Genomic DNA, 26,767 nt, shown 5'->3' on the forward strand with positions numbered 1-26,767 from the left:
ACGGTATTCAGAGCTGGATCCCGTGCCTGCCAGCCGAGCATTCTAGAAGAAAGCAATGCCGATGCTTCAAATTGCGTAGCAAAGTGGCCTTAGGCAGGTTTGATTTTGGGAAAAGAATCGCGTTCATATCAATATTTGAGTGTTTAAGAAGAGCAAAAGAAGAACCAGGCGCCACACAATGTGAATTGTGTAGTGAATGAATCATCGAATGTGAGCTCATTACAAAAGCTGCCGCTTCTGGTGATGATGCTGATGTTGATGGCCCCAAAAGCATAACTCACACCCCCCCTGTGGGATTGGCCAAGGCCTAATTCTTCTTTATTGTCCACCACTACACCCAAAAGTGCTTGCAAGTGTGGTGTGTAGTGGCAACGAAGCTTCTCAGAAGAATGTCAAAAGATGGCACAGGTAATGTTTACATACGACAAAAAATATATATTTCATTGCATAATGGGTTTCCTTCTTGTAGCAGGTATTCCAAGGGAGGCTCTGAAAGGCTGCTTTATCAGCTTTCGCTTTGACTATGCTGCATGATTCGCGCAGGTCTGGTGGCTTTGTTCATTTAATATGGCGGATAGGAACAATTATGTTGTATGAGAGGTAAATGAGACGTAGAATGAATGGTTTATGAGTTGAATATAAACAGTACAACGGAACAAGAAGCATGACGTGTGTTCCCAACTGGAAACGTTCTTCGAGTGTTAGTGTTCATACGAGCAGTTATTGCGCCCCGCATCGTACGTCGTAGATCGTCGAGTTCTTGGAACGTCTCGTTTCACTCTGAGCCTCTGCTAGTATCACATGCCACAATAACGCGCTTCTTAGTGCGCCATGTCAGCAACCACCTGGCAGCATTTTGTTGTGACGAGGAATGATACCTGGCTTTTGTAAGCACAAGGTATTGTGGTAGCCTGTTTGAAACAAACGCTTGACTAGTCACACTGTGATGACAGTTTTGCTTTTAGTAAAATGCGTCCATTTTCGTCATCGTTATGTCATACAACCGTGGTTCATGTAATAATATGCAGTCACTATAAAGAGACAACGACGTTGTATTGCAAGTGCATGCAGCTTGACCAAAAGATAGGTGTCCCGAATTATCGCGTCTCAGCTTGTTTAAACCGGATACTAGAGCAGGTGCCTTGAACTTATCCGGCGTTAACGTTCATGAAGGTGCAATAATTAATCACTTGCTGTATTGAATCAAAGGAGGATTTGGAAAAATTGCTGAAGTGAAGGCTTCCACAACGCCTTGCCAGCCGAAGTGAAGCCAGCTTTTGCCACTGCCAAGTTGACTGAAATGTGCTCTTTTCTGGCAGCACCCACTTGAAGATCAAGTGGCTTTGATTTGTTATCTAAATGCCAAGTTTGTTCTACAACAAAAGACAGTTGTTCCAGAAAAAAGAACACACAGAAATCAGTATGGCTAACTGAATTTCTCAAGAACTTTGCCTCCAATTAGAGGCTCACTAAGGAAAACTAGTAACAATAGGACACACTTGGAGCACTATGTGACCCAAAAAAGTTTCCGCATTGCAATCGTTAGACGTGTGAGTGAAACGTTCTGTTCTTATTTTATGAACTGTGATATTTTATCATGCCCCCAGTAAGATGGCCGCCACGGTTGCCATCTTTCCAGACGCTTCGCTTCATTTCTAGACATTGATTTCCACTCGAGCAATTCTTTAATCCTCCTTAATTGAACCATACTTAGGTAGGTACAAATATAAGTAAGTCCGGCATGCAGTAGACGTGACTTAGATGCAAATCTTGTGTTTCAACAAAAAAGTAACTCTCCGAGTGGGCCGTGTCTACGTAGGCTGGTGGCGTGGAATAAAATCATTCCCGCAAAATATTTGGTAGCTACACTTACGGCATAAACTGTTTCGAATACCACGAGGTAAGTTGAAAAAAGCGACACCATCATCCGTTATTCAACTGTAGCCTATATAACAGCCACTTGGCATTGTTCAAACCCTGGGATGTTGCAATGAACAGCCATTGCCACACAATCTTGGTCGAAGTGGCGCCAACTATAACGTTCCTTCTCTACAGCTTGTCTTGTCTACGATTCTTTCTTTCGTCACAGAAAAAATTCTACTGGAATAATGTGCGAAAGCTCACTACTGTCTTGGATTTTTTATATTGACAATACGTAATAAATATCACTCCCAGCTGTTAGCAACATCACGTGCAAGGAATGCACAAGTTACAGACGCACATTACGGAGAAATTGAGGAATAAGCTAAAGAGTTAGGACGACGGCGCATAGAAGAATTGTAGTCGCTAACTTGAAAACCTTTTGATGCAAAACAGCTTATAGTGAAGCTTTACCAGTGTGCGTAACCACCCTTACTGCACATTTGCAACAGCTGGCCTAGAGTGAACAAGGCCAGCTTGCACCCGCAGCTACCACATCTTGACAATAAAGTATTTATTTGCTCGTACTAACACATTCAAAATTAGTTTTTTTTTTCAACGTACTATAGACCTCAGGAATTCCTTACCGGGCAGTATTCGTTCACTATCATTACGAAATTTCATTGACGACGGTATTGCCCATTTAGAAAATAGGTAAAGATGGAGGAAGCAACAAAAAGGAAGAAGGCAGGGAGGTTAACCAGAAAAACATCCGGTTGGCTACCCGGATGTCTTTCCTGCTATAGCCCTGCATTAGGGCTGCAGTATATTCAAATAAATAAGTAAATAAACTAGAACCACATATAAGCTGGCCCAAGCACATCCAAAACTATATCAAGCGTCAGCGCGTTTCTACCTGCGTAAGCAGCTGTGTCAGAGACTGTGGCGTCTATCCTTTACACAGAGATGTTGAAAAGAGACAGTGCGGACGCGCGAAAATCATCTGTTGCTTTCAAGAATGCTTTGCCCTGGAACCCACAAGTTCGTCGCCGAGTGTTCAGTCACATCATGCGCCTAAGAACTCAAGAAATCAGTAGATACCATCTTGGGGCCGGTGAGTGGACTTTTAAACCATTTTTTAAATATTTTACACGGCCACGCCATCGCATGTTTTAAACCTCACCAAGAAGGCGATTGCCGCCAATGTGCCAGCACGGCGCCATCAAGACTCAACACTCTGCGCGTTTCAGGAGCGGCAACTGAGAAAGGAATGCCAAGTAGATGGAGAGGACATCTCTGCAGAGGGTTGCACGGAAGACAAGGGTTGGAAGGAAACAAAAGTGAGACGCCCAAGGAATAAACTTGCCGCGGTTGGCATTCCCGCTGCCAAAGGCTCGACCAGGGATGGCGTTGGGGGAGGCGCTCAAGCCATTCGTAGTAGACATGACACCAAGCACACGATCGTGCGAGGTGGACACATGCCGCCACTGCCCAAGGAATTTAGAAAAATTGTGCTATGACCACGTGCAGGATTATATATCGCGAGAATTTGCGCTGGAGCTGGGTCAGATGCAATAGTATTGGCAGTTGGCGTCAAAGAAGAAGAGGCCATGCAGGACATAATCTGTTCCAACTTACAGTAGGATATTATGGTGACATGCACTCCAGATCAGGACAGAGCTTCAAGATACCTCAAGGTCAAGAAAATTGACATTGCAGGCACAAAGTTTGATGTTACCACGTACGCCACGGCACCCCACGATACTTGTAAAGGAAGGATTCACGGGACCCCGGTAAGGGATACTCAAAACATTGTGACTCGAAAGATTGTGAACGCAAATAACCCGCTCGTGCTGCAGGCCGGGAAAATTGGGGACACTGGGACAATCATCATAGCATTCGAAGGACACAAAGTGCCGAGATTCGTTTGATATGAATCTTTACTTTTGCAGTGCTCCCTTTACCGCAAAAACAATGACATTTGCAACGTCGGTGGAAAGCTGCAACATCAGTTTGCAGTCTGTTCGAACCCAGCTGAAACACTCTGCAGAGCCTGCGAGATCAAGAATCCAGATAAGTTGCACCAGTGCAATTCAAGGCACAGGCTGTGCGATGGTCACCAAACCACTGCAGACAAAGAGTAAAAGAACAGGTTCTCTGTGCCATACGCCGTCAGACGCAGACGTTGGAAAAGATCGCGAGCAGCTGCAGAAGCCAGTGATGCATCAATGACATCAAGTCCAGACAAAGACAGTACGAGGTCACACCCAATTCAGGTGTTGAAAGCGACATTGACATCGAGGAGAATCGAAGAGCCTTGCATGATCTCAACGGCAGGTCGGCCCCCGGCCCGCACGGTATATCAAGCAAGGCCCTTCGTAATGTTGATGACGATTCGGTTGAGACCCTGAAAGATATGATGAATGCAGCTTGGAGAGAAGACAGCGTGCCAGAGCAGTAAAAGCTGGCCAACACAATTCTTATTTCTAAGCCAAAAAAGCCCCCAACTTGTACAACATGAGGCCGATATCCTTGACATCATGTATTGGCAAGGTTGCAGAACATGCCATACTGCACAGGATAAACAAGTGCTTGGAAGATAAGGACATCTATACACACAATATTGTTAGATTCAAGGCAGGGCAATTCACACAAGACCCAATGAAGCTTATGAAACACCAGGTCATCGACAATAAAACCAGAGACATGAGAGCCATTCTGTACCTATATCTAGAAAAAAAGCGTTCGACAACATCCACCACTCATCCATACTCAAATCAATTTCCAAGCTTCGTCTGGGGAAAGCCTTCTATAACTACGTATGATCTTTTCTTACTGAACGCAAAGCCATGATGATGATCGCAGATATCGAGACCGCAGCAATCGAGATAGAAGCAAGGGAACACCGCAAGAGGCAGTGATTGCACCAACGCTGTCCAACATTGTCATGATTGAACTGTCAAAAAGTTATCGAGCCTCGAAGTATTGAAGCACAACATCTACGCAGATCACATCACCATCTGGTGCACAGAGAAATAGTGAGGGGCAGATTCTACGGTGTCAATCACCCTCCAAGAGGCGATTGACACCGTAGAAGCGTACCTTCATTCTTCTGGGCTGAAGTGCTCATTGTGCAAGCCATAACATTTAATGTATTGGACTACACGCCGGAGACCAAAGCCCAGGAGGCCGTTAAACCAGATAGACATCCACCTCCGCACAAATGAAGGGGTTGCCATCCTGAGGGTGGGATCCATCAAAGTCCTGGGTATGTTGATAGAGTCTGCCAGCGCTAACAGCAACTCTATAGCCAAGTTTACTTGAAAAACAGACAGTGCGGCGCACCTCACACGCAGAGCGCCCCACAAAGAAATGGGCTCAAGGAGACAACCTCTCCCGCTTGATGTATGAGTCTGTTCTAAGCCCCTTCACGTACAAGGCAGCAATGAACAAGTGGTCTAGGACAGAGTTCAAGAAACTGAATAGGCTCATCAGAAAAATTATCAAGTAGGTCCGGAGTCTACCTATACACACCAGCACCGAGCGTCTACTTGAGCTTGGCATTTACAACACGCTCCAAAAAATAGGAGAAGTGCAAGAGCGAGCAAAGTTTGCAAGGTTATCCACAACAATGCCGGGGAGAATGTTATTGCAGGAGCTGGGCCAGCACCCAATGACGATTAGACTCAAGTACGATAGTATCCCCGACAACATAAGGGAGAATTTATACCACGAAGCATGCATCCAGAACACAACGTCAGAAGAAGAGTAGCGAGGGCTAGCGCTATACCTCGTCAAATCTCAAACGAGGAAAGAGGGGTTATATTTGTTGACGCAGCTTCCTACCCCAATGAAAGAGCTTTTATGGCAGGGGTGGTCGATGGGGCTGGCCGTGTCGTCAATTCAACGACGGTTAGGACAAAAGCCCCAATCATTGTAGAACAGGTGGCCATCGCCTTGGCACTCAAGATAGATTACATTGAAGTCGTCTACAGTGATTTCATGACAACACTGCGGGGTTTCGCAAAGAAAATGGTCTAAAAACAAACGCTGAGAGTACTACATGGCAAGGACATTACGCATCATCTTCCGAATTGAGTCCCAGCTCACCTTGGACAAATCGACGACTTCCCTCCCAGTTTAATGAAGCAGCACACAAGGCGGTGCGAGCTCTCTCCAAATCAACCTCCGCGGGCATGCGTTTTACTGGTGAAGGTGATAGCCGGGAAATTCTCACAACGTATAACGAGCTCACTAAAAATTTCTACCTGCCCAGACAAAATTTTCGCTCCACCTCACAAAAATCCAACTTGGCCTCAAGCACTTACATTAAGGTTTTGCAAACGCGGATGTACACTACTTTGAAAGTGTTACACATCATGTACCCTGACCTATAGAAACATTTGCCCACATTGTGGGTAAATAGCTTAATTAGAACATATGCTCTGGCATTACACCAAATTCATTCATTTATAGAACATCACCAAGCTCCGCCAGATAGGAGGCGAAAATCCGCAGCTCGTCCTTGGCAGATCAGCTCTGGGCTTTCCATCAACACCGCGAGGCGGCTGAAGAGCTCGGAATCTTTGTCCTAACAAGGTAGTGGCCCAAAACACAGTAATCTGTGTTTTGGAGGACCAAATAAAAGTTTATCCAATTTAATTCAATCCACTTTACACACTCTCAGCTATCATGAGATGGAATAAGGAAACGAGATTCTGCAGACGCGCGCTGAACACACATGCTGTCGCGTTTCGTGGCGATGAACTGTCAAGGCGTGCTCCAAGAGTTCACGATGCGTAACAGCTACAAAACTACAGCAAATTCATGGCATGCTCCATTTGCAAGACGCGTTAACATCCGACCAAAGTGCCCATGATGAACGTGAGTTTAAGGCAACCCCTTCACTGCTTCACCTGCTACCCAGAGTTTCCTTCAATGGGATATTGGTGATTGATTAGTTAGGTTCAACGTCCAAAAACACTCTATAATTTTGAAACACGACGTATTGAAGCGATCCGAAATTTTGACCTCCCGGGGTTCAATAAAGTGCACCCAAACCTGAGCGCACGGGTCCACAGCGTTCTCGTCTTCATCTAAAATGAAGCCATCACGGGGCCCGATATAGATCCCGTGACCTCCGGGTCAGCAGCAGAGTGCCTTAGCTACTACACCAGCGGGGTAGGGGGTCGAATGAGAGATATTCACCACGACTGTATTAGGCAAGGCTGGAATTACTACATAGGTTTCCTGTAACAAACCTTTTAATGCGTATCACTTATCAAGAATCTTAGTCAGATTCTGTGTGGGGTGTCTCGTGCTCTAGTTTATCACTGCCTGAGTGGGTATATGCTAAAGAGTGCTATTCTATTTAGGAAGGCGTCCTCGGCGACACGTTACGCATCAAACCTTTGGAAGGCATGGAGAGATCACTGGATGGACGAATAGCTCATGAGCTGTATGAAATTCCTGACCAAGAGATTAAAAAACTTCTGAACACTGAATACTGTAAGTAGAATTCATTCCCTACCCATCCGAATATCCACACTACTCAGACGTTCAACTCATTATTTAAATATACCCAGAAAGTTATATTTAAGCAGAGACCTCATATGTTCATATGCATCCTGTAGCCAATCCGTTTAGGAGTTGAGGAATAGCTATTTGATAATTTTGGCTTGAAACAAGATATACTTTCCCTGTTCATTTAGTGTTGGTGTTACGTACGTCGTAACTAAATATGCTTTTGAGTTGTTGGCTCTTTGATAGCGTGAGTGAATTTTAGCATTGCAATGTACGGATACCGAGAGACAAGTCTGCAGCAAGAGTACGCAGCCTGCTTTAGTACATTTTGCAAAGTGCTTGTAATGACTGAGTGTGCCAGCAGAACAACGTAGCGACAAAGACAAAAATGAAGTCTAGCAGACAGGTACGAAAACTCATTCTGGAAAAAATGTTGAACAATGTTCCATAGATTGATGCATACAACTGTATGTACGACAGTTGAGTTTCTTTAGAAGGTCTCGTTTGTATGCGAATTTAAAACAAACAAACTCATTGTAAAATACGGTTCGGAAAAGTATAGGGGCCATGAAGTGCTGTCTTTGACTGTTACGCAGTAGTTGCAACGCAAATTGAATATAATTATATTTCACAAAAACAGCTTCTTGTCGGTAGGACAACAGTTGTAGGTTCAGATCAACCAACTGAAAACGTCATCTGTCATGCACTTTACTATGTTTCAAGTTACGTTGCTTTCACAGAAATATAGTTAAAACTACTGTTCTGAACCCTTACATTTTCACTGACCCAAAGGTCTGTTGGACTCATGTGATTTACTACTAGTTTTACTACAGTACTGTACTAGGTTTACTTCAATGTGAAAAAGCAGTAGAAATACGGTTGTATTCGCCTGTCACAAAAATAAAGGCTTTTAAAACAACACTGATCTTGTACTCGGACACGCGACAATGTTGCTATTAGTAGTTAAATTAGGAATGTAAGCAACATATTTATGTGTGCGCAGTAAAAGTACGCCAGCTTTTTATATAGGATCCAAACAAAAAGCCATTTTTGCTAGTGCGTAGGTCAGCATCACAATACTGGCCTTGCGATCACACTTCTGAAGTGTCAGTTTAATGGAAAGACAATATAATTGATTTGCGAGTTTTAACGTCCCAAAACCACCATATAAATATGAGACACGCCGTAGTGCAGTGCTCGGAAATATTCAAACACCTGAGGTAATTTCAAAGCGAATACGATATTGATGATTCTGCCATTTTCACATAGGGTAAATATTCTATTTTTCCGTTGTGCATATGAATGCGGAGTAATACCTCTAATATGAATCTTGTAGCGCGCATTTCTCTGAACCAAAAATTGCCATCTATGCAAAACACTGTGGTTATTTTAAGCTCCCCGTGAACACTTTTTCTGGCACTTTTTTTGTGGGCGGTTACAGGTGCTCTACAAACATCCTCATTTGTTTGAACCATAATATAAGACACTGCGGCCCCTAGATGAGCCGCGTTCAGTGAACGTTACCTTTCTATGTTTTCTAGTTTACAGAAAACAGACGAATTCCAGGATTCCACGTACCTTTGCAGTATCGCTTGTATAGATCGTTTTCATAATTCTTGTTCATACTTCCTGATTTATCCTACAAACAAAATAGAAGGTTGCATAGCTGGTACGGAAGGTGCAATGATAACATTGACTGAAGCTGTAGACCGTTTCAAAGCTCTGTCTTTTTATTTATGTTACAGTTTTACAGATTTTTACTTCTTTATTTCGTTTAGTTCTTTTGTATACTTTTTTCTTTTCCGTCCATCTCCTTCTTGTTTATGTTTTTTATCTAATGTTTTCTGCATCTACAATTCTTTGTTTTTCCCTGCTTTTTATCTTATTTTGCACACCTTAGCTTTCTTTGTCGTTCTTTGCGCTTAACTTTCTCACCCTTTCTATTTCTCTCACACTTTTTACTTCTTTTTCTTTGGTTATCTCCCTCATCTGCTTTATTTTCTATTTGTCTTTGCTTCCATTTTTTCTAAGCTGTCTCACTCACGTTCCTCTTCAGTCTCCTTCTGATTACATTCACTTTACTCTTCGACCTCTTGCTGTACAGTACTATACAAGGCTATGCTATGCCTATTCAGTGTGCCTTGATAACGTAGTGGTTAATACACTTGCATTTGGATCATGTGCACGCTGGCTAAAACCTCGCCTTATGAAAAATTATTTTCCGTTTCATGTTTATTTAGTTTTCTTTTTCATGTTTTTTTGTTTACTTTTTACGTCTGTACTTATTCGCTCAACCATCAGAATATTTGCATCTCGTGCAGAAACAGGGGTGAATGTGTTTTGGAAGCTAAGTGAACTCTGAAGTAGATAACGAAGGGGGCGTGTTCCGGTTTATGATGATCATAGTTTTCTGTCCACGACTGACACATTTCTACCACTTAGGGGCTTATACATTGAAAAATCACAGTAAAAAGCATAGTCGAACGTGATAATCAAACTATGCAGTTGAAATCAATAGGAGGGTAAGGTCATGGGCAGGGCATATAGCTCGAAGACAAGAACACCTCTAGTTAGAACGGACTAAATTTACTTTTCTTGGAATCACATACTTGATTACAAGGTTTGCGGGTGAAGGGAAGACAGAAAGTTAGATGAGCAGATGATAATAAAAGGTTCGCAAGTTTAAAGTCGCAGCAGCAAGCACAGGACCAAGTTGACTGCTGGAACACTAGAGAGCAGCTTTGTCTTGCAGTGGGCGTAGTCAGGCTGTATTTCAGAAATGTATTTAACTAGATAACTCAATTCAGCTTCAATAAAATCAAAGAACCGAGCCTCTCGATCTATTCTCTTTCTCTCGAAAATTCAAGAAAAGTTCGCTCTGTATAAGCGGCCACCTGCAATATCATTCACGTTTAATAAGAAGCCTGGCAGGAGAGTTTAGACGCATCGTTGCAACAGAGACGCAACACCGCCGTCTGTGATTAGGTGAATGCAGCATTCGCAATAGGGTGATTCTCTGTACCAGATTTCTTTTATAAACCGTAATACATAAAAAAACTTATTTACCACTGCAGCGATGCCACCGAATATTACTGCAGAAAACTATGGAGTGGAGGCCCGAATAGACTGGTACAAAGGTAAGTACGCCTCTTTTTTAAACTGTTCTTTAAATCAGCTTGCAACATTTGCCAACAAGATCCCCTAGTGTTTTCAGCAACACTATTTCTTCTTCGTTTCGAGTCAAAGTAACCGTGCTTACACTCACGCGTGCATGGGTCTCTTGCTTCGTGGCATAGTTTGTAACATCTATAGTGTCATAAGTGCGCGCATTTTATAACGATAGATCGGAGTTAGAGGTTATATTTGCTTCTAATCGGACGCACACAGGGGAATCAAGGACGACAATATGGTAATCGTTTGCAAGTATTTCATGTTCGAAAGTTGGGCAAAGCGTGCATGGCCTAAACCCCAACACAATTACACTCTTCAGAGAAGTTTTTGAAGCGTTGGTCACCCTATGAGACGTGACAGTGGTTTTTACCCTAACGCTTTGTTTTACAACATATGTTGTATGCATACCGAAAACATTTGCGGGATAGGCTGCCCGTGTCGTCCTCCCTTCCGGATTACCTTGTTGGCTACAAATATACGTTCACACAGTGAGACCAACCAGGCCAAGAGCAACTTTTCTAAAAGAAAATAGATGAGAGCGCCTAACTCTTCGCTGGCAATGCATGCCTACGTATATTTGCCACGTTATATATCTCTACTATTTTACAGCGAAAGCAGTCATGAGATCAAAACTGTGGTCACGTGTGGCGACGTAGTTGTCTGTCACCGCCACGCCGTGGTTTGCAACCAGATCGCACGAACACTTACGACACAGTGGGGCTCGAACCCGATTCCACTGGGTCACAGCCTTGTAATCTACCACTGAGCCACAACGTTGCTTAAAGCTTGTTAGCCAGCTTGACTTAGGCAGGCTGAATGTCGGGAAATTAATCGCGTTATAACGACTTCTAAAGCGTTTTCAAACAGCGAAATAACAACCAGTTGTCGCACAATGCAAATAGGTAAGGAGTGGGATGACATTTAATGCTTTAACCCATTACAAGAGCTCGTTTTTGTTCACCTGTTAACTGGAACACACACCTACTTCAGGCATGATTCCTGATCGTCTGCAGCCACTGCTTGAACACTCGGCACAAAATTTCGTGCGAGTGTTTAGTGGGTACCACGCTTCTTGGAAGAATGACGAAAAATAGCATCACAAAGCCGGCCTGCTACCCTGCTATAACCTAAACGTTTTGACATTAATGCCGTTGTGGGTATCAGGCAAGTGTATGTACTTGCAGTGCTTACCTAATGAGTGTATAAATAAAGCTCGGAAAGGCTGCTATTCTAGCTATCGCTATGACTGTGCTGCGCCTTCCGCGCAGGCCTGGCGTTTTTTTCAACTCTTGTGCAGCATTGGTTTGCGTGTGTGTGTGTGTGTGTGTGTGTGTGTGTGTGTGTGTGTGTGTGTGTGTGTGTGTGTGTGTGTGTGTGTGTGTGTGTGTGTGTGTGTGTGTGGGGGTACCTCTTTTTAACTGCTAGGTTGCAGCTGAGAAGTGAAACAATGAATGTCGGGATTGTTTTTACTTTATGTACATACAAGGTATCCCAGTTATCACGCAGCAGAATTTGAAACAAGAGATTTGTGGTTGCGTGAAGCACAGCTATGCTCGCGCAACAGCAAACGACCTAACACATCGACGTGTGGTGAAATGAGAATGAACAAACAGGCACGACGGAAAACTACAAACGCACACAATGACAAGTGCGTGAATGAAACAGCACACGAGGAGGGAGTACAGAGGAGGAGAATAGTACTCTACGCGCAAGTACGCGCACACACGTGCAAACGCGAACACATGCGTGGCCAGGGGCTCCTCTGATTGATCTGTACTTCGACTAACAGAACCTGTCATCAGCACAAGGCAAAGAACATTTGAATTTCACATCACGTTACTGAAACTGAGCTAAAATAAAACAATACTTGCGTATTTGAGTACGGCTCCAAATTCTTCCGGTGAACTAACAGCGAACCAATCACGTCGGTGGCAGTCGGCGGAGGGCAAGAATCGATCGAACAATGCAGCAGTGGAAGTGGCTGAAGACGGTGCTGCATACAACTGTATGCGGTGTCACGTGGCGTCAGTGAAAAAGTGTGGTAGACAGTGCCACACGCCAGAGCTGCACGAAAATGACGTCGCACAAAAAACCAAGCATAAGTTGGTTTTGGTCACGTGGTTTCTGGTTTGGCGCGCTGTTCGATTTTAGTAACTCGCACTTGCCTGAGTACATCTATTCAATTTGCTTGATTACAGTAGTCGATGTATTCGAGAACTTCGTTTTTTTTTTTTTGGCTGGTAAACTCTCCATGAGTGAAGCCCGGAATGGTAAACCCCTTTTCCGGCTGCGAAGCGGCTGACCCTATCAACACCTTTGTTAGATCCCGGCGATGCACGAGAACATCAAATGCGCGCAGCTGAAGATATGGGTGCATGGCACCACGTTGTTGGAGATGGGAAAGCTTTATTGCAGTGCCCCACTCAGTGTCCTATTGAATGCGATGGAAGACAAGCTGTGCAGTAGATGCAGTAATGAAATATAAGCAATGACGTGATTGCCAATGTTCCCCGGTTTTCCCGGGGCAAATATGAGAAGTAAACAGTTGCTTGAATTTAACATAGCGGTCATTGGCTGCTATTATTAAAAAAAACAGACGTTCGTAGTCATAACCCGTCGCATTGAAATCACGTTAACTTTTCAAGAAAGCGAAGCCCGAAGCAGAATTGACGCCTTACTTTAGAAGAATAAGGGAAGGAGAGAGAAGTTGCCGACCTGTTTTTGTTCCCCTCTCCCCTTGCGCACGCCCATTCAGAATACTACACAAAAAGGAACGCCAGGAGCGGCGAAGGCGAGTACAGCAACTACGAAAACGTTAAAGAAAACAGACATCTAAGTTCAGCTGTGACATTCACTGAAGCGGGTCTATGATACACGCGTAGATGGTGTTTTCCGTTTAAGACGCAATGTCATTGTGTACAAAGACGTCCTTCAAAGCATCTGTTTTCGCCGCACGCCCTGGTGCCAAATTAACACTGAAGTAAACCCAGACGTTGCTTAAAATCAAACAGATGCAAGTCACTCAAATGGAGTGCTTTTCAGTAAGTGCACTTCAACCCAGTAAGTTCACTTAGGCAAACAAGATGACATTGCTAAATGTTTTTCAATAGACGATGCGGCTAAGTGAAGTTGAAAGCTGCTTTCTACGTTAGCGCGCATTCCGACAAAGCTCTGGGGAATAGTGCAATAGTAACTAGAATCTTTATTGAAAGAAAATCCCGTAAACGGGAGGGCTGCTTCGATGCAGCAACAATGGGTGGTTTTTTCATTGAATTCTAAGCTCATGTTCATCATTCAGTACCAAGGGAATAGCTATTAAAATGAAAATAATTTCGCGGTTCCGTCACGTTTCGTGTAATCGGAGTGTGTGAATGACGAAATATAATGCGCCTCAAGCGCCTGATAATATTCACGACCACATAGAAAAAATTTAACAAATCAAATATCCATTGTACCATCGTATGCATCTCAGGCCGTCGATTGCAGGCATCCAAAACGACCTAACTGGAACCCGGGCCCACCTAATTTCACTGCACTTTGAATGCATTGCGAAAAAAGCCTGCTCTTCACATCATTATGAAAGCTTATTACGTGCCCAACTTCGATTCCCGAGTACATGGCCATATGTGCGTGCTCAGGGGAGGCTTAGTCACCTAATGAAGGGAGAGGGTTGGGGGGGGGGCGAAAAGTGTGTCTCGGATTTTGACTGAGTAACGGGGTGCTCCCACGAACAACCTTCTCTACCCCCTTGATGATGAAGCCAGCGCCTGCCTATGTGAGTGAGAGCATTCACTTTGTGGAGTCATCTCGTACCACGCAGCGTGAAATAAAAGTATACATGGTCGTCCCGAACGTACCTTGGAAAACATAAGACCAGTTTTCTTACGTACAATAGGCTCGTGAAAAGACGGACACTTTTTGCAGTTATCAAAGCTTTATTACTACCCCAAAACTCCAACAAAAAAAGATGCTGCCTTAAGTGCAGTGGCAGTTTATTTTTTAGCAGTTAGTAACTTTCCGGGATTATTTTCATGCTTTTCTACCTCCCGCACCGTGTAAACTCAACGTAAAAATCACATATAAGTAGCCAATTACTTCGCAAAACAGGTGCGTGCAACTCATCAGTCGACAGTAAACGTTACAGTGCGAGTGCGACCACAAAATGGCGGACCCTTTGAAGCCAACTATGTCAAAATTCAGCGAAACAGGAAGTTGGGAAAGAACAAACGTGTGAAAAAGAGGATTATCCAAGGCACTAAGCCAGCCTAAGCTCGCAAGGTAAGAAGTTCGAAACCACGTCGCGTATGTTTTTAGGTGGAAATGAACTTTCAAACTGTTAAGTAAAGAAGGCAAGGTAAGCTACGAGTCTGGTGAATATAAGAGCTGATAGGAGCTGAGGTGGTATTCTACAGTGCTAAGAAAGTGCAACAAAACCCTATGTAAAGAGTATGCAGCAACCTAGAGAGCAATAATGAAATTTGGTTCAAAAGCAGATACCGGATCATTCCCAATCGTATATTTACATAAAAAGCGTTGAAAAGGTAGTTAAAAAAATAAGAGGTCTGGGGTGCGACCTCACTGGCGAGCAGAATTGGCCACCCTGCGCAATACCTGGCCACAACCTCCCTTGAATACAGCAGTTAACGCTTGGCCCTCAGTCTAGAGTGGCTGCGAAGCCACTGTAGACTGAGGGTGATCTTAGTCTACAGTGGTGACCACACAGTTTAGTGACCTCTAACAGGCGAGATACACACCACTGTTTATTCCAGCATTACCTTATATGCTCGAAATCTTTAAATTTATCTAAATTACCCTTTCCCCATTGCAGACAAGCATTTCGGAACTTCAGCGCTGTCACGTAAGCCGTATCTGGCGAAACTGAGATGGTGGGCCCACTCAGGGATATTGCTGCTAAAAAGTCCCTCATTTCGTTCAAATATAATCCGCGGTGGCCCGGTACCCATAGCAAATGCAGTTTATTTACGTTTTTCGGTACTAAATGCCGAAACGTATTCATCAACTCTGCATTTGCTGCCGCAGAAAGTGCATTACATACTGATAACAACTCTTTAATGATAACTGCTGATGATTCACTTAAGGGAAATTTGCTTTGGGCAAGAACAATAGCCAATAATTCTGCAATGTATACAAGAGTATAATCTGGAAGTCGAATTGAAAAGGACCAGTTCAAAACAGGAGAGCAGATGCCAACCCCAGCCCTTTATTTTGACACAGATGCATCAGAAGCAATGAAATTGCTTATCTCTAGGTGAGCTAGACAATCTGCTAACTGGTCATTTAAGTACCTATGTGTCAATTGTTTCGCGTTATGTGGAGTTATATCATCAAATTGTATGCTAAGCATCGGCTTTAGATTGTCTATTAGACCCATATGTTTAATTTTTACATTCAGTTGCTCTAGTTGCGCTTTTGCAAAGAATATTTGCCGGTTGTGTAGTCGCGACCAACGTGTTTCGAAAAATGAAGCCGGTTCTTGAATGAAAGCATACAATTAGAGTCTCTGGTGGGAACACTATATATTTAGGAATGCTTGCACAGTAACAATTTTAAACCTACTTAGCAGAGAAGCTAGGCGAGCTTCTATAGACAACACGTTATTTGCAATGATTTTTGGTAGACCCAGACACAAACGCAACGATTTTCTTTCCAGCTGTATTGGGGGTCTCATTTTATAATCTGCACTGCCAGAAAATAATACGCATTTAAATTCTATGATGGGCCGCTCATAAAGTTTATATATCATTATCAGCACATCTCTAATAAACCCGATTTGCCCTGCCGCGTCGGTCTAGTGGCTGAGGTACTCGGCTGCTGACCTGCAGGTCGCAGGATCAAATCCCGGCTGGGGCGGCTGCATTTTCGATGGAGGTGGAAATGTTGTAAGCCCGTGCGCTCAGATTTGGGGGCACGTTAAAGAAGACCAGGTAGTCAAAATTTCCGGATCCCTCCACTACGGCGTCTCTCATAATCATAAGGTGGTTTTGGGACGTTAAGCCCCACATATTAATCACTCAATTAAACCCACTTTACGGTTTACTAGCTTTCGTAGCTACCCCTTAGCCCCTGTTGCCTTGGATTACGCATCGTCAATGTGGCTTCTCCAATTTATTGTGTCATTATATAGGATGCGCAAATATTCAAGAGAATTCACCTGCGGAATGAGCTCATTACTGTACGTTAACGAGCTGTTGATAGGCTGCAGAAAAGAAAACGCAAGAAGCGCACTTTTCTTTACATTCAGGTTCATGGCGGATGCGGTCTACTTTTTCTTGTTTCTTAAAAGTTCACTCGTTTTTTTCGAAGGCTTCTTTCTCTTCATCTTCTCAACGAAAGGTAAATATTCAATACTCTTCGCCCACAGCAAAGTAGCGCACTTTGATTCATTACAGGGAAGATAGTTCGATTGGGTAAAGAAGCTGTACAGGTCGTTGTATTATTTCATTTATTTATTTTATTTTCAAGAATACCGCAGCGCCTGTCGGAAGTTTAACCAAGCAGATTCCTATATTTTGAAAACAAAACCTGTGATTCTTGCAAGTCAATGACAGCATTCTTTGTTTGCAAGCAGTGCAAGTCTATAATCTGTTTACGGTTGTATTCAGAGAGCACAATAAAGCTGCTGACATACATGAATCCTCTTATTCCCATCCTTGCGGTGCATGATACCACGAGGCTTACTAAGTGCCCTCAGTTGTACGTATATGATGTGCGGTCCATTCTATCACCACCTTTCTCAGCTTTTTGCGAGAGCACTGCTGAAAATGGAGTAGTCTGTACCAGTGTCTATTAGCGCAATGAACTTGACGTCGCCGATCGTGACTAATATCTCGAAGGTAACGTCGCTCCTACTGCACTTGTTCGTCATTGCGTAACTGCTGTCGTCCTGTCATGTAAACGATGGAGGGTCTTCAGTTGTGTGTATATCAGCGGCCTTACCTCCAGAGGTCGCCGGCTCTAGCTTTCCTGCTTCGAGATAGGTGAACGTGGTCTTCAGAGATTTGATGATGGACGAGTACTCGACGACCCACAGCGCTTCGGTGCTGTAGAGCGTGACTCCCGTTGTTGCGTGTCTTGAGGTAAATAGTCTGAAGACAAATATTCTTCGATTTCGTTATGGTCATTTAATGTTTGCGGACAGGTTACATTGACTACAAAACCACGCAGTCCCACTCGACGAAATCGGCAAGCCCGGTAATGGTGACTTCTCCGAAATGGTAGCAGAGTGGCCGCCAGTTTACAGTGCACCATACATTGGTCTTACGAGGTCTTGCTTCCTGCGTGGGTACTGGCGTACTCAGAGAAAACTTCGGGGGCATCAGAGCAGTCGTAGGTGTCCGATTCATTCGTGCCAGGTCCTGTCGTACAACATGCGCGTGCGACAACTGAGGTGGAAGCTCCAGTTATGCGCACTGTAGTACCTGAGGTTGTGTTTGAAAAATCTCCTACCGCCCTTCTTCCCGTACAACTTCGACAAGCGAAGACATCGCTGGATGACCTTAAGTCACTTGTATTTTCTAAAGCTCTTCCATTACGACAGCCCCCACCGTTTCACGCAACATGTAGATGTTGTTCGTGAGGTCTGTTGACACAGTGCTAACAGATTAGACACTTAAGTCCTTGTACTGGCACGCGTGCTGTTGCAGGGTCTTGTCTATTATTGTTGCCGCTAACTCAAACTGAGCCATAGAGTGGGATGCATTACACACCAGGCCTGCAAAAACCTTCTCATTAACTCAACGCATTAGGAGCCCTAACCATCCAAACAGTCGGTGCTTATGATCAATGTACATGGCGACGCTCTCATTGGTCCATTGGCTTCACGTCTGAAGAGCGGCCTCTGCTTTTTGTTGCGGTCTGTGTTTGAATACGTAGCAAAGAACTCTCTTCGAAAGTCGTCCCCCGACAACACGAATGCTTCATGGTTCTCGAACTGCGTACAGGCAGAATCTTGCAAGTCCACGTAGACGTACTGAAGCTTCCTGGCTTCGTCCTAACCGTTCAATCTGGCGACGTGTTAGAAACCGTCGAGCCAGTCGTCGAAATCTTCGAAAGTATTGCCGTGGAAAACCACTGCTATTCGGGTGGAGTACATGACGATATGTGGTGGTAATGAAGTCGCATAGGCGGCCATTGCAGGGGCTTCCGAACTTACGGTTTCGAATGATTTCAAAGAATTGAAGAAGGCGCCTAACTCCAGCTGCTCACCTCATCGGCGGCTATTCCTGCGTTGGTGTGCGGCAGTCAACAGCGCTGGATCTAATGTTAGCAGTTCTGGCTATGCTTCTTACGCTGGGATGGGCTTGGAATCATACCCCGTACCTCCAACAGTTTGTGACGAACAAATACAACGCCAGCAGTAAAACAACCATTTATTTTGGGTGAACTTTTGGGAGCCCATCCACTAAATAGACAGAGGCAGTCCTACGCTCGCTAATGAAAACCTTGTCAACTTTCTCTTTTAGCGTCTCGCCGCGTGCCGCTTCTTTAAGCAGCCAGCAGCCTTCTTTAAAGAGCGAAGCTCCTTAAGGCGTTGCTGAGCCTCTTGTCGTAGTCGTAGAACCAATGTAGCCACTTCTCGTTACTTCTTGAACCTACTGTAGAGGGTGGTACTTGTTCATATAACGAAATGTATATACACTGAAAAATGCAATTGGTACGATACTAGGAAACGTTATATGGAGTTTGATAAATTAAAAAATATCACAGCATATCAACGGAGTGAATGATAATGAGTGGGGCGAAGCGTACGTCATTCTGTCCGTTCTTCCGGCCGTCCCTTCGTTTTTGTTTCTGTCCATCCGTGCATCCCTCCATGCATCCATCCATCCATCCGTCCATCTCTTCATCATTGTGTCCGACCGTTTGTGCATCCGTCCTTGTGCCCATAGCGAAGTTGTGGTAACAGACAAACGTCGATGCTGTGAAATCACAAATATGTATTTCAGCTGAAATCACTTCCCAATGGGCATTTGAACACCAACGGACGTCCACTGGACAACCACTTCCGGATGTCTCGGTCGTCCACTGGTCGTCCGCAAATCACCGACCGGCGTCCAGCAGACATCTGCAAGACTCTAAGGCGCATACTAATTGGCGATCCAGCGGGAGTCCTGCGAGTGTCCAAGGCGCATACGCGGATGTTTAACGCACATATAGGTCGTTTAATTGTATTATTGTTTTCGTAACCTAATCTCACCTTAATAAGCGTTGTGTAAATCACAGACAATTAGAGACACCTAGTCGACCATGCATTTTTATTTAAAACGCATAATTGGTGCCACTGGTCATATATGATAGAGGAGGTTTGGTGCGAACAAAAAAACAAACAAAACACAAATGGTGTTTGTCTTGTCTTGTTCACTTTCATGCGGCAACTAAACATGACAAACACCATTTTTGTTTTATTTTTTCCCGTGCTTCTCTTTGCACCGCACCTCTTCTATCTATATGACCAGCTGCACCAATCAAGCACTGTAAATCAAAATGAACGTCCATCCGTGTGTCCAATAATGGTCGTTGATTCACCCAATAGATATCTGGTAGAGTTTTCACACCACTTCCCATGAGAACGTCCTTACTCTAATGAGACCTGCATCATTCCGCACTTTTTGACATTTATTTATTCCTACAAAAGAACATGTTTCTATGCATCGCAAACTGATATATTGCTACTGCTATTCATTGAAAAGCATCGTGACTTATGCCATTACATTTTGCTGAGGCAGCATGAGCACGCAAACTGTATGTCTCCAGGATGTAATGATTCGGCCCCGCCGTGGTGGTCTAGTGGCTAAGGTACTCGGCTGCTAACCCGCAGGTCGCGGGATCGAATCCCGGCTGCGGTGGCTGCATTTCCAATGGAGGCGGAAATGTTGTAGGCCCGTGTGCTCAGATTTGGGTGCACGGTAAAGAACCCCAGGTGGTCAAAATTTCCGGAGCCCTCCACTACGGCGTATCTCATAATCATACGGTGGTTTTGGGACGTTAAACCCACAAATCAATCAATCAATCAATCTATGATTTGGCTGCCGACGTTTTGTCTCCTCATAGCATCCATCATGTATGTGACCAATCAGTTACCGTCCAGTGTGTGTTTGATATGTAATCATCTTGTATGTCTTCCAACCGTAATAAATTTTGCTACCATGTTTATGTCTGCTCAAGACTGTGTGTGTGTCCTATAAGTAGCCTAGCTACCTTTATGCAGACCAGAAATTAGGCCAGTTGATTGCCTGTATGGTGCTGCATAATGGAGGCTGTTATAAGTGGAATGTATATCAACAAGCACGTGAAACTGGAAAATTATTAATTTATTTTCATTTACACTCTAGAGTTTAGAGCATTTTACAAACAATATTTGAACAGGTATCGTACATAAGCTGGTGGTTGAAGACAAATAAGATTAACACATCAGCCTTAGCCCATGAAGCTTGAACAGATCATTGTCACTTTGACAGTTCTTACTTCTTCAGCATTTTTCTAGGTAATTGAGAGTACATTTATTTTTCCAAAACACACACAAATGTTTTACGTAAGAAACTCATCACAACAGTAATTTCTAACCAGAAGGTTTTTCTCAAGGCATTTGAAACAATATGGAGAGTATACTTCGATAAGCTTTGCACACCCAAATTTGCCATCTGTTGTATAAAAATACGTAAAGTATGTCACAGGCATGCAAAATTTTTTCGGATCTGTGCAGAAATGTGACAGGCTCAAATTTTTATTACATGCATAGGGGCCTCTAATAATGCATCTTATTCATCGGCACAGCTGACAGTAACAAGTATTGTTGCACCATTTGTCCCCCTGAACACATAGCTATCTATAAAAGTAGCTTTTACAAACATATCTTGCAGCACTGACTTTTTCAAATAAAAAAAACGGCTCTATTTTGAACACCCCGAGTATGCGAGGTACTTGAATAAAGCAACCAGGTGGCTCAGTGAAGTTCCCTTTTCATAGGAAACAGAAGCTATGTGCAGTTGTTGTACATCTGCAGCCAACATTTCTACGAGCTACCAATGATGACAGGCTTGTCCAGAATTTTTTTTCACTCAGTTTGCACAAGGAGAATGCGTAGGCTGCGATGAAAACACACAAAAAAACAATTTAGTGATATGAGTCTCTTGGTAAAACTAAAATTTCTCGAACTCTTCAAAATGATTTGGAACAATGTGTTTTAAACTAGTCGGATGTACCCAAAGTAGAGATGTTAAACTTTCTTGATGTTCTTGGCGAAGACAGTTGCAACCTTATGAAATAATATGCAATTTCGACAACACAGATGTGCCAAAACCATGCTTATTGCGCCCATGCAGAGTGCATTGACATGCAAATTCAATGATACCACAACACATACATGATCGTATGCAATTTCATTATGTATCTATTGCAGGTAACATATAATGTTAAAATATGAATTTCTTTCAAATGCAAATAATTTAGCTTTCTTTAGGCTGCTCATATTAGAACAATTATCTCGATAATGTCAGATAATAATATCACTAAACTACTATTGTTTGCTGATACACAATGGTCATTATTTTCAATGATTCTTGTTGGCTAAAAATGCAGTACACCTCACATAGGCATCACAGGCTGTTTAATGCAAAAAAACGTGAAAATACATTTAGCAAGGCTTTTACACAAAGGTTGGGAGAGGCGCGTACAATATTTATTCAACCGAAACAAAATAACGAAATTCAGACATAGTGGAAACAAGCAAAGTAATATCTGTGGTGCTCAAACGCTTGGACTAAGGACCCAATTTGTGCTCGCACAATAAGGTATCTCGATTCGGCCGCAATTAGCCAAGAAATATTGATTCGAAGATGCAGTTCACGTTTAACGAATAGCTTCAAATGCATGGGTTGTGACCGCATCAGGTAATCTATGTTGAAGGTGTATACCACAAGTTTGAATTTTACTAAACGAGCTGCATGAACACCTAAGCGTAAGTCAATCTTCGCGAACCCTACCTAAGACGATGCAACACGCTGCACCTGAACACGCATCAACTCAAGTATCACGGTAATTTATAAAGACGCGTGCCGGCGCGGATGCATACACTGGCATACATTGGGCCACTCGCAAGGAAAAAACTTCTCTGATTGTAGTCATAATGGATAACAGAACTGTAGCTGTTTAAAATAAAACGTACAGCGTATGAAATTGCCGTAGACACGTTCACTTCAATGACGCACAATAAATATGGCGGGCTTACGCGCCCTAGCCATGATCAACGCCTACAGCTAAGAAACGCCCCAGATTTATTAAACAAAAATGGTGGTCACTCGCGAGCAGGGCCCCCTCCAACACCACTGCCGACAAAGAGGGGCGTCATTCCAACTCAGCTCAAATCTGCCGCCAAATTCCCGCTGCGCACGCATGCGCTCCCTGCTTGACACTTCATACAAAAGGAAAACTCGTCCATGCTTAAGTTCGCACAACCTTGCCTTTACCCTGATTAAATCCTACAGACAAACGGGCTTGCCTCGTACACAAAAGCTCACTTATCATGCACATGATACGAAATACGTGGCGAACGCTGTGGTAACAGAACGCCACGAGCAGCAATGTGTTGCATACTTGGCGAATGCTCCACAATACGAAGCCACACGTCCTCGCTTGAGTATAGCGCATCTTCATAATGAGCAGCACTTGCAGAACACAAAACACGACTACAGAACGCAAGCAGACTTCATCCACGAGGGAAATAGATTCAAACACAACCCTTCAAGAGGCGGTCGTCGGTTGAGCAACGAATAACACGTCCAAACAAGCAAAGTGGTTGCAGCCGCGCTGACGCAACCGCATTTGCGCATCTTAACTTATTATTGCTGATTAAAATTGTTGGTATTACAATACCATACGTAACTAAATGTACATATAAACTAAAGAAATAAATAAAGCGCCTAAAATTTTATAATAAAAAAGAAAGAAACGTGTAACTTATAACGCACGAAATTCGAAACTTCTATCAAAGGAACACAATAAACGCAATTCGCAACAAGCAAATCAACAAAAGTGGTAGTAACCAACGCAAAAGAGTCATATATTGTAAATTAAAAATATGCAATTTTTGATATACACGCGAGAATATATGTGACTGATATGGATTTATAATAAACAGATACGAAATACAAAGTATACGATGCGGGACGCGCTGTGTGTGAGTGATATATATATATATATATATATATATATATATATATATATATATATATATATATATATATATATATATATATATATATATATATATATATATATAGTGCCACAGTCATTGAACGAGGTTTAGCCCTGCCAATGCGAGTATGTGCCATGGTGTGAAAGAAGAAGAAGACGGTTGGTGTGTGCTCGTGCTCTAACGTTCGGTTCGGCTCGACGTCCAGTGCTGCTCCTGTGAACAGACGTTGTGGTCGTTCTGTGATCACGTGACATTTTCTGGTGGAGGTGCGGGGTAGTGTTGTATGCACTGCAATCAGCAGCAAGGTCCCGACACTAGCCACGACTTGGAAGAACCAGCTGACCTACGGCGTAGCAGGCGACAACTAGGCCTACCTCCTGAATTCGGACCATTTCCTCAACTCGGCAGTACTATGGCTAGTGCGGGAACGCAAACCCAAGAAACATCAACGCTGCCTCCTCCGTGGTTCTTCAACGTCCCGCGTACTCCGAAGCCGTTCCACGGTGACCCTTATGAGGACGTCGATGACTGACTCGACGACTACAACCGTTGCGGCAGCGTCAACGAGTGGAACGAGCAGCGAAAGCTTCGGTACGTCTACTTTTATCTCGAAGACTCTGCGCGCACTTGGTTCGAAAACCATGAAGCCACTATGACAACCTGGCCAGAGTTTTGCAACCAGTTGCGAAATACTTTCCGAAGCTCTGACCGAAAGGAGCAAGCGGAACGACTCCTCAATTCCCGAAACCAGCGTCCGAACGAGAGTGTTGCCATGTTCGTTGAGGACATGACGCGGCTGTTCAGGCGAGCCGACTCTTCAATGACGGAAGAAAAGAAGGTGCGCCTCCTAATGCGTGGAGTGAAGGAGCAGCTGTTCGCGGGACTAGTGCGGAACCCTCCCGGCACTGTAGAGGATTTCCTTCGCGAAGCCACGACAATGGAGAGAATGCTAAGGCAGCGTTCGTACCAGTATGAACGTCCTGGCAGTCTTTCGTCAGTGTCGTCGGCCCTACAAACACCTGAAGTCACGACTGTAAAAGACCTGACGGAGCTTGTGCGCAGTATTGTGCGCGAGGAGCTGCAAAAGCTGCACGTGGTGTCTTATCCGCCCCATGTTGCTGCTTTAACGGATGTCGTTCGCGAAGAGGTCCGGCAGCTGGTGCACCCCATGACGACTCTGCGTGCAGCCGAAGTTCAACCCATGACGGCCCCGCGTCCAGCCGAAGCTCCGCTATTAACGTACGCGGAAGCACTGCGTACTCCTGCACCGGCTGTTGGCTATCCGTCCCGTCCGCCCACCCTGCAGACGGCACCGTCGTTCTACTCGGGACCACCGCAGTACGGCAACCCACCCCTTACACGGAAATCCAGTGTATGGCGTGCTCCCGACAACCGGCCTCTTTGTTATCACTGTGGTGAACCAGGTCACATCTACCGTGAGTGCGCCTACAGGCGCATGGGTCTTCCCGGCTTTCGTCCGGATGCTCGTCGACCCAGAGATGGTGAGCGGCCCCGTGCTATCGCCGAATACTTGGCAAGCCAACGATCCTCGAACCTTCCGCGTCGCCAATCCCGCTCACCATCTCCACGGCGTTCCACGTCTCCTGGCCAACAATCAACCTTTGCGGACGTCCTTGCAGGAAGATCACCTAGATCCACAAGCCCGTGCCGGGGAAACTAAGAACAGCGACCTCTGGGGGTGAGGCCGCTGTTGATCGACCGTTACAAGACCCTCCCCCGATTTGCCTGCCGACATCCGACGACATTCTTTCACCGACGTGTGCCATCGACGACAAACAGGTCTCTGCTCGTATCTCTGTTCTTCTCGACAACCACCCGCTGACCGCTCTGGTAGATACGGGTGCCGATTATTCTGTTATAAGCGCTGACCTCGCTGCACAGCTAAGAAAGGTAACGACACCTTGGGGACATGGAACCAACCTCCGGACTGCGGGAGGTCACCTATTGACACCACTAGGAATGTGCACTGCCCGCTCCGAATTCGTGAGTCGACGTACATTGTTTCCTTCGTTGTATTGCGCGAATGCTCCCAAAACCTGATTCTCGGAATGGATTTTCTCCGCGAGCATGGAGCCATTATTAACCTTCGTGACCTGCTCATAACGTTATCTAATGACCATACAGCCCTACGAAAGGATGCAGTTGCGCCGACCACAACACTACGAATTGCTGACGACACCATCGCACTGCCGCCGCGAGCCAGTATGTTGGTAACGGTGGAGAGCGACTGTGACAACAAGAGTAGTGGCATCGCGGAAACTAACCTCTCGGTGCTCTTGGCTCGGCAGATTTGTGTCGCGCGTGCTATCGTCAAACTGAGACATCGGCGGACTCAGCTTCTGATCACGAATTTCGGCGGCCAGTACCAACACTTAGCAAAGCGAACAGCAATCGCGAACTTTGAAGCCATCGATGACGCAGAATGTTCCACTATCGCTCCGATTGCCACTGCTGCCGAAGGTAACTCTGATATAGCCAGTACGGTTGACGTGAATTGCCAGCTATCCTGTGCGCAGCAACACCAAATACGCATGATTTTATGTACGTATAGTGATTGCTTTGCGTCCACCTCCAAAATCAAGCAGACCCCAACCGTGAAGCACCGCATTATAACGGACCCTACCGAACGGCCTGTACGACAGCACGCCTACCGCGTGTCGCAAAAAGAACAAGAGGCAATACGTTTTCAAGTGAAACAGATGCTCGACGACGACGTCATCCAACCCTCGAACAGTCCATGGGCGTCACCCGTCGTACTTGTTAAAAAGAAAGACGGCACTCTTCGATTTTGCGTCGATTACCGGAAGCTCAACAAAGTGACGAAGAGAGACGTCTACCCTCTCCCACGCATAGATGATTCACTGAATCGACTTCGACATGCCCGATATTTTTCCTCAATGGATTTACGCAGCGGCTACTGGCAGATCGAGGTCGATGAACGGGACAGGGAAAAAACAGCATTCATAACTCCCGATGGCC

The 26,767-nt window shown here is 44.5% G+C and overlaps 1 protein-coding gene across 2 annotated transcripts in view; it reads left to right on the forward strand.

Moving 5' to 3' along the window:
- The window catches only part of LOC142796343 (venom metalloproteinase BumaMPs1-like), a 202,964-nt gene that overhangs the window by 13,273 nt on the left and 162,924 nt on the right, over nt 1-26,767 (forward strand). For both annotated transcript variants that reach the window (XM_075886705.1, XM_075886706.1), the window contains exons 4-5: nt 7,236-7,368; nt 10,458-10,520. In XM_075886705.1, coding sequence (XP_075742820.1) covers nt 7,236-7,368; nt 10,458-10,520 — 196 coding nt within the window. The remainder of the gene's footprint in view (nt 1-7,235; nt 7,369-10,457; nt 10,521-26,767) is intronic.

Source organism: Rhipicephalus microplus, chromosome 2 (assembly GCF_043290135.1).
Source record: "Rhipicephalus microplus isolate Deutch F79 chromosome 2, USDA_Rmic, whole genome shotgun sequence".
Taxonomy (NCBI): domain Eukaryota; kingdom Metazoa; phylum Arthropoda; class Arachnida; order Ixodida; family Ixodidae; genus Rhipicephalus; species Rhipicephalus microplus.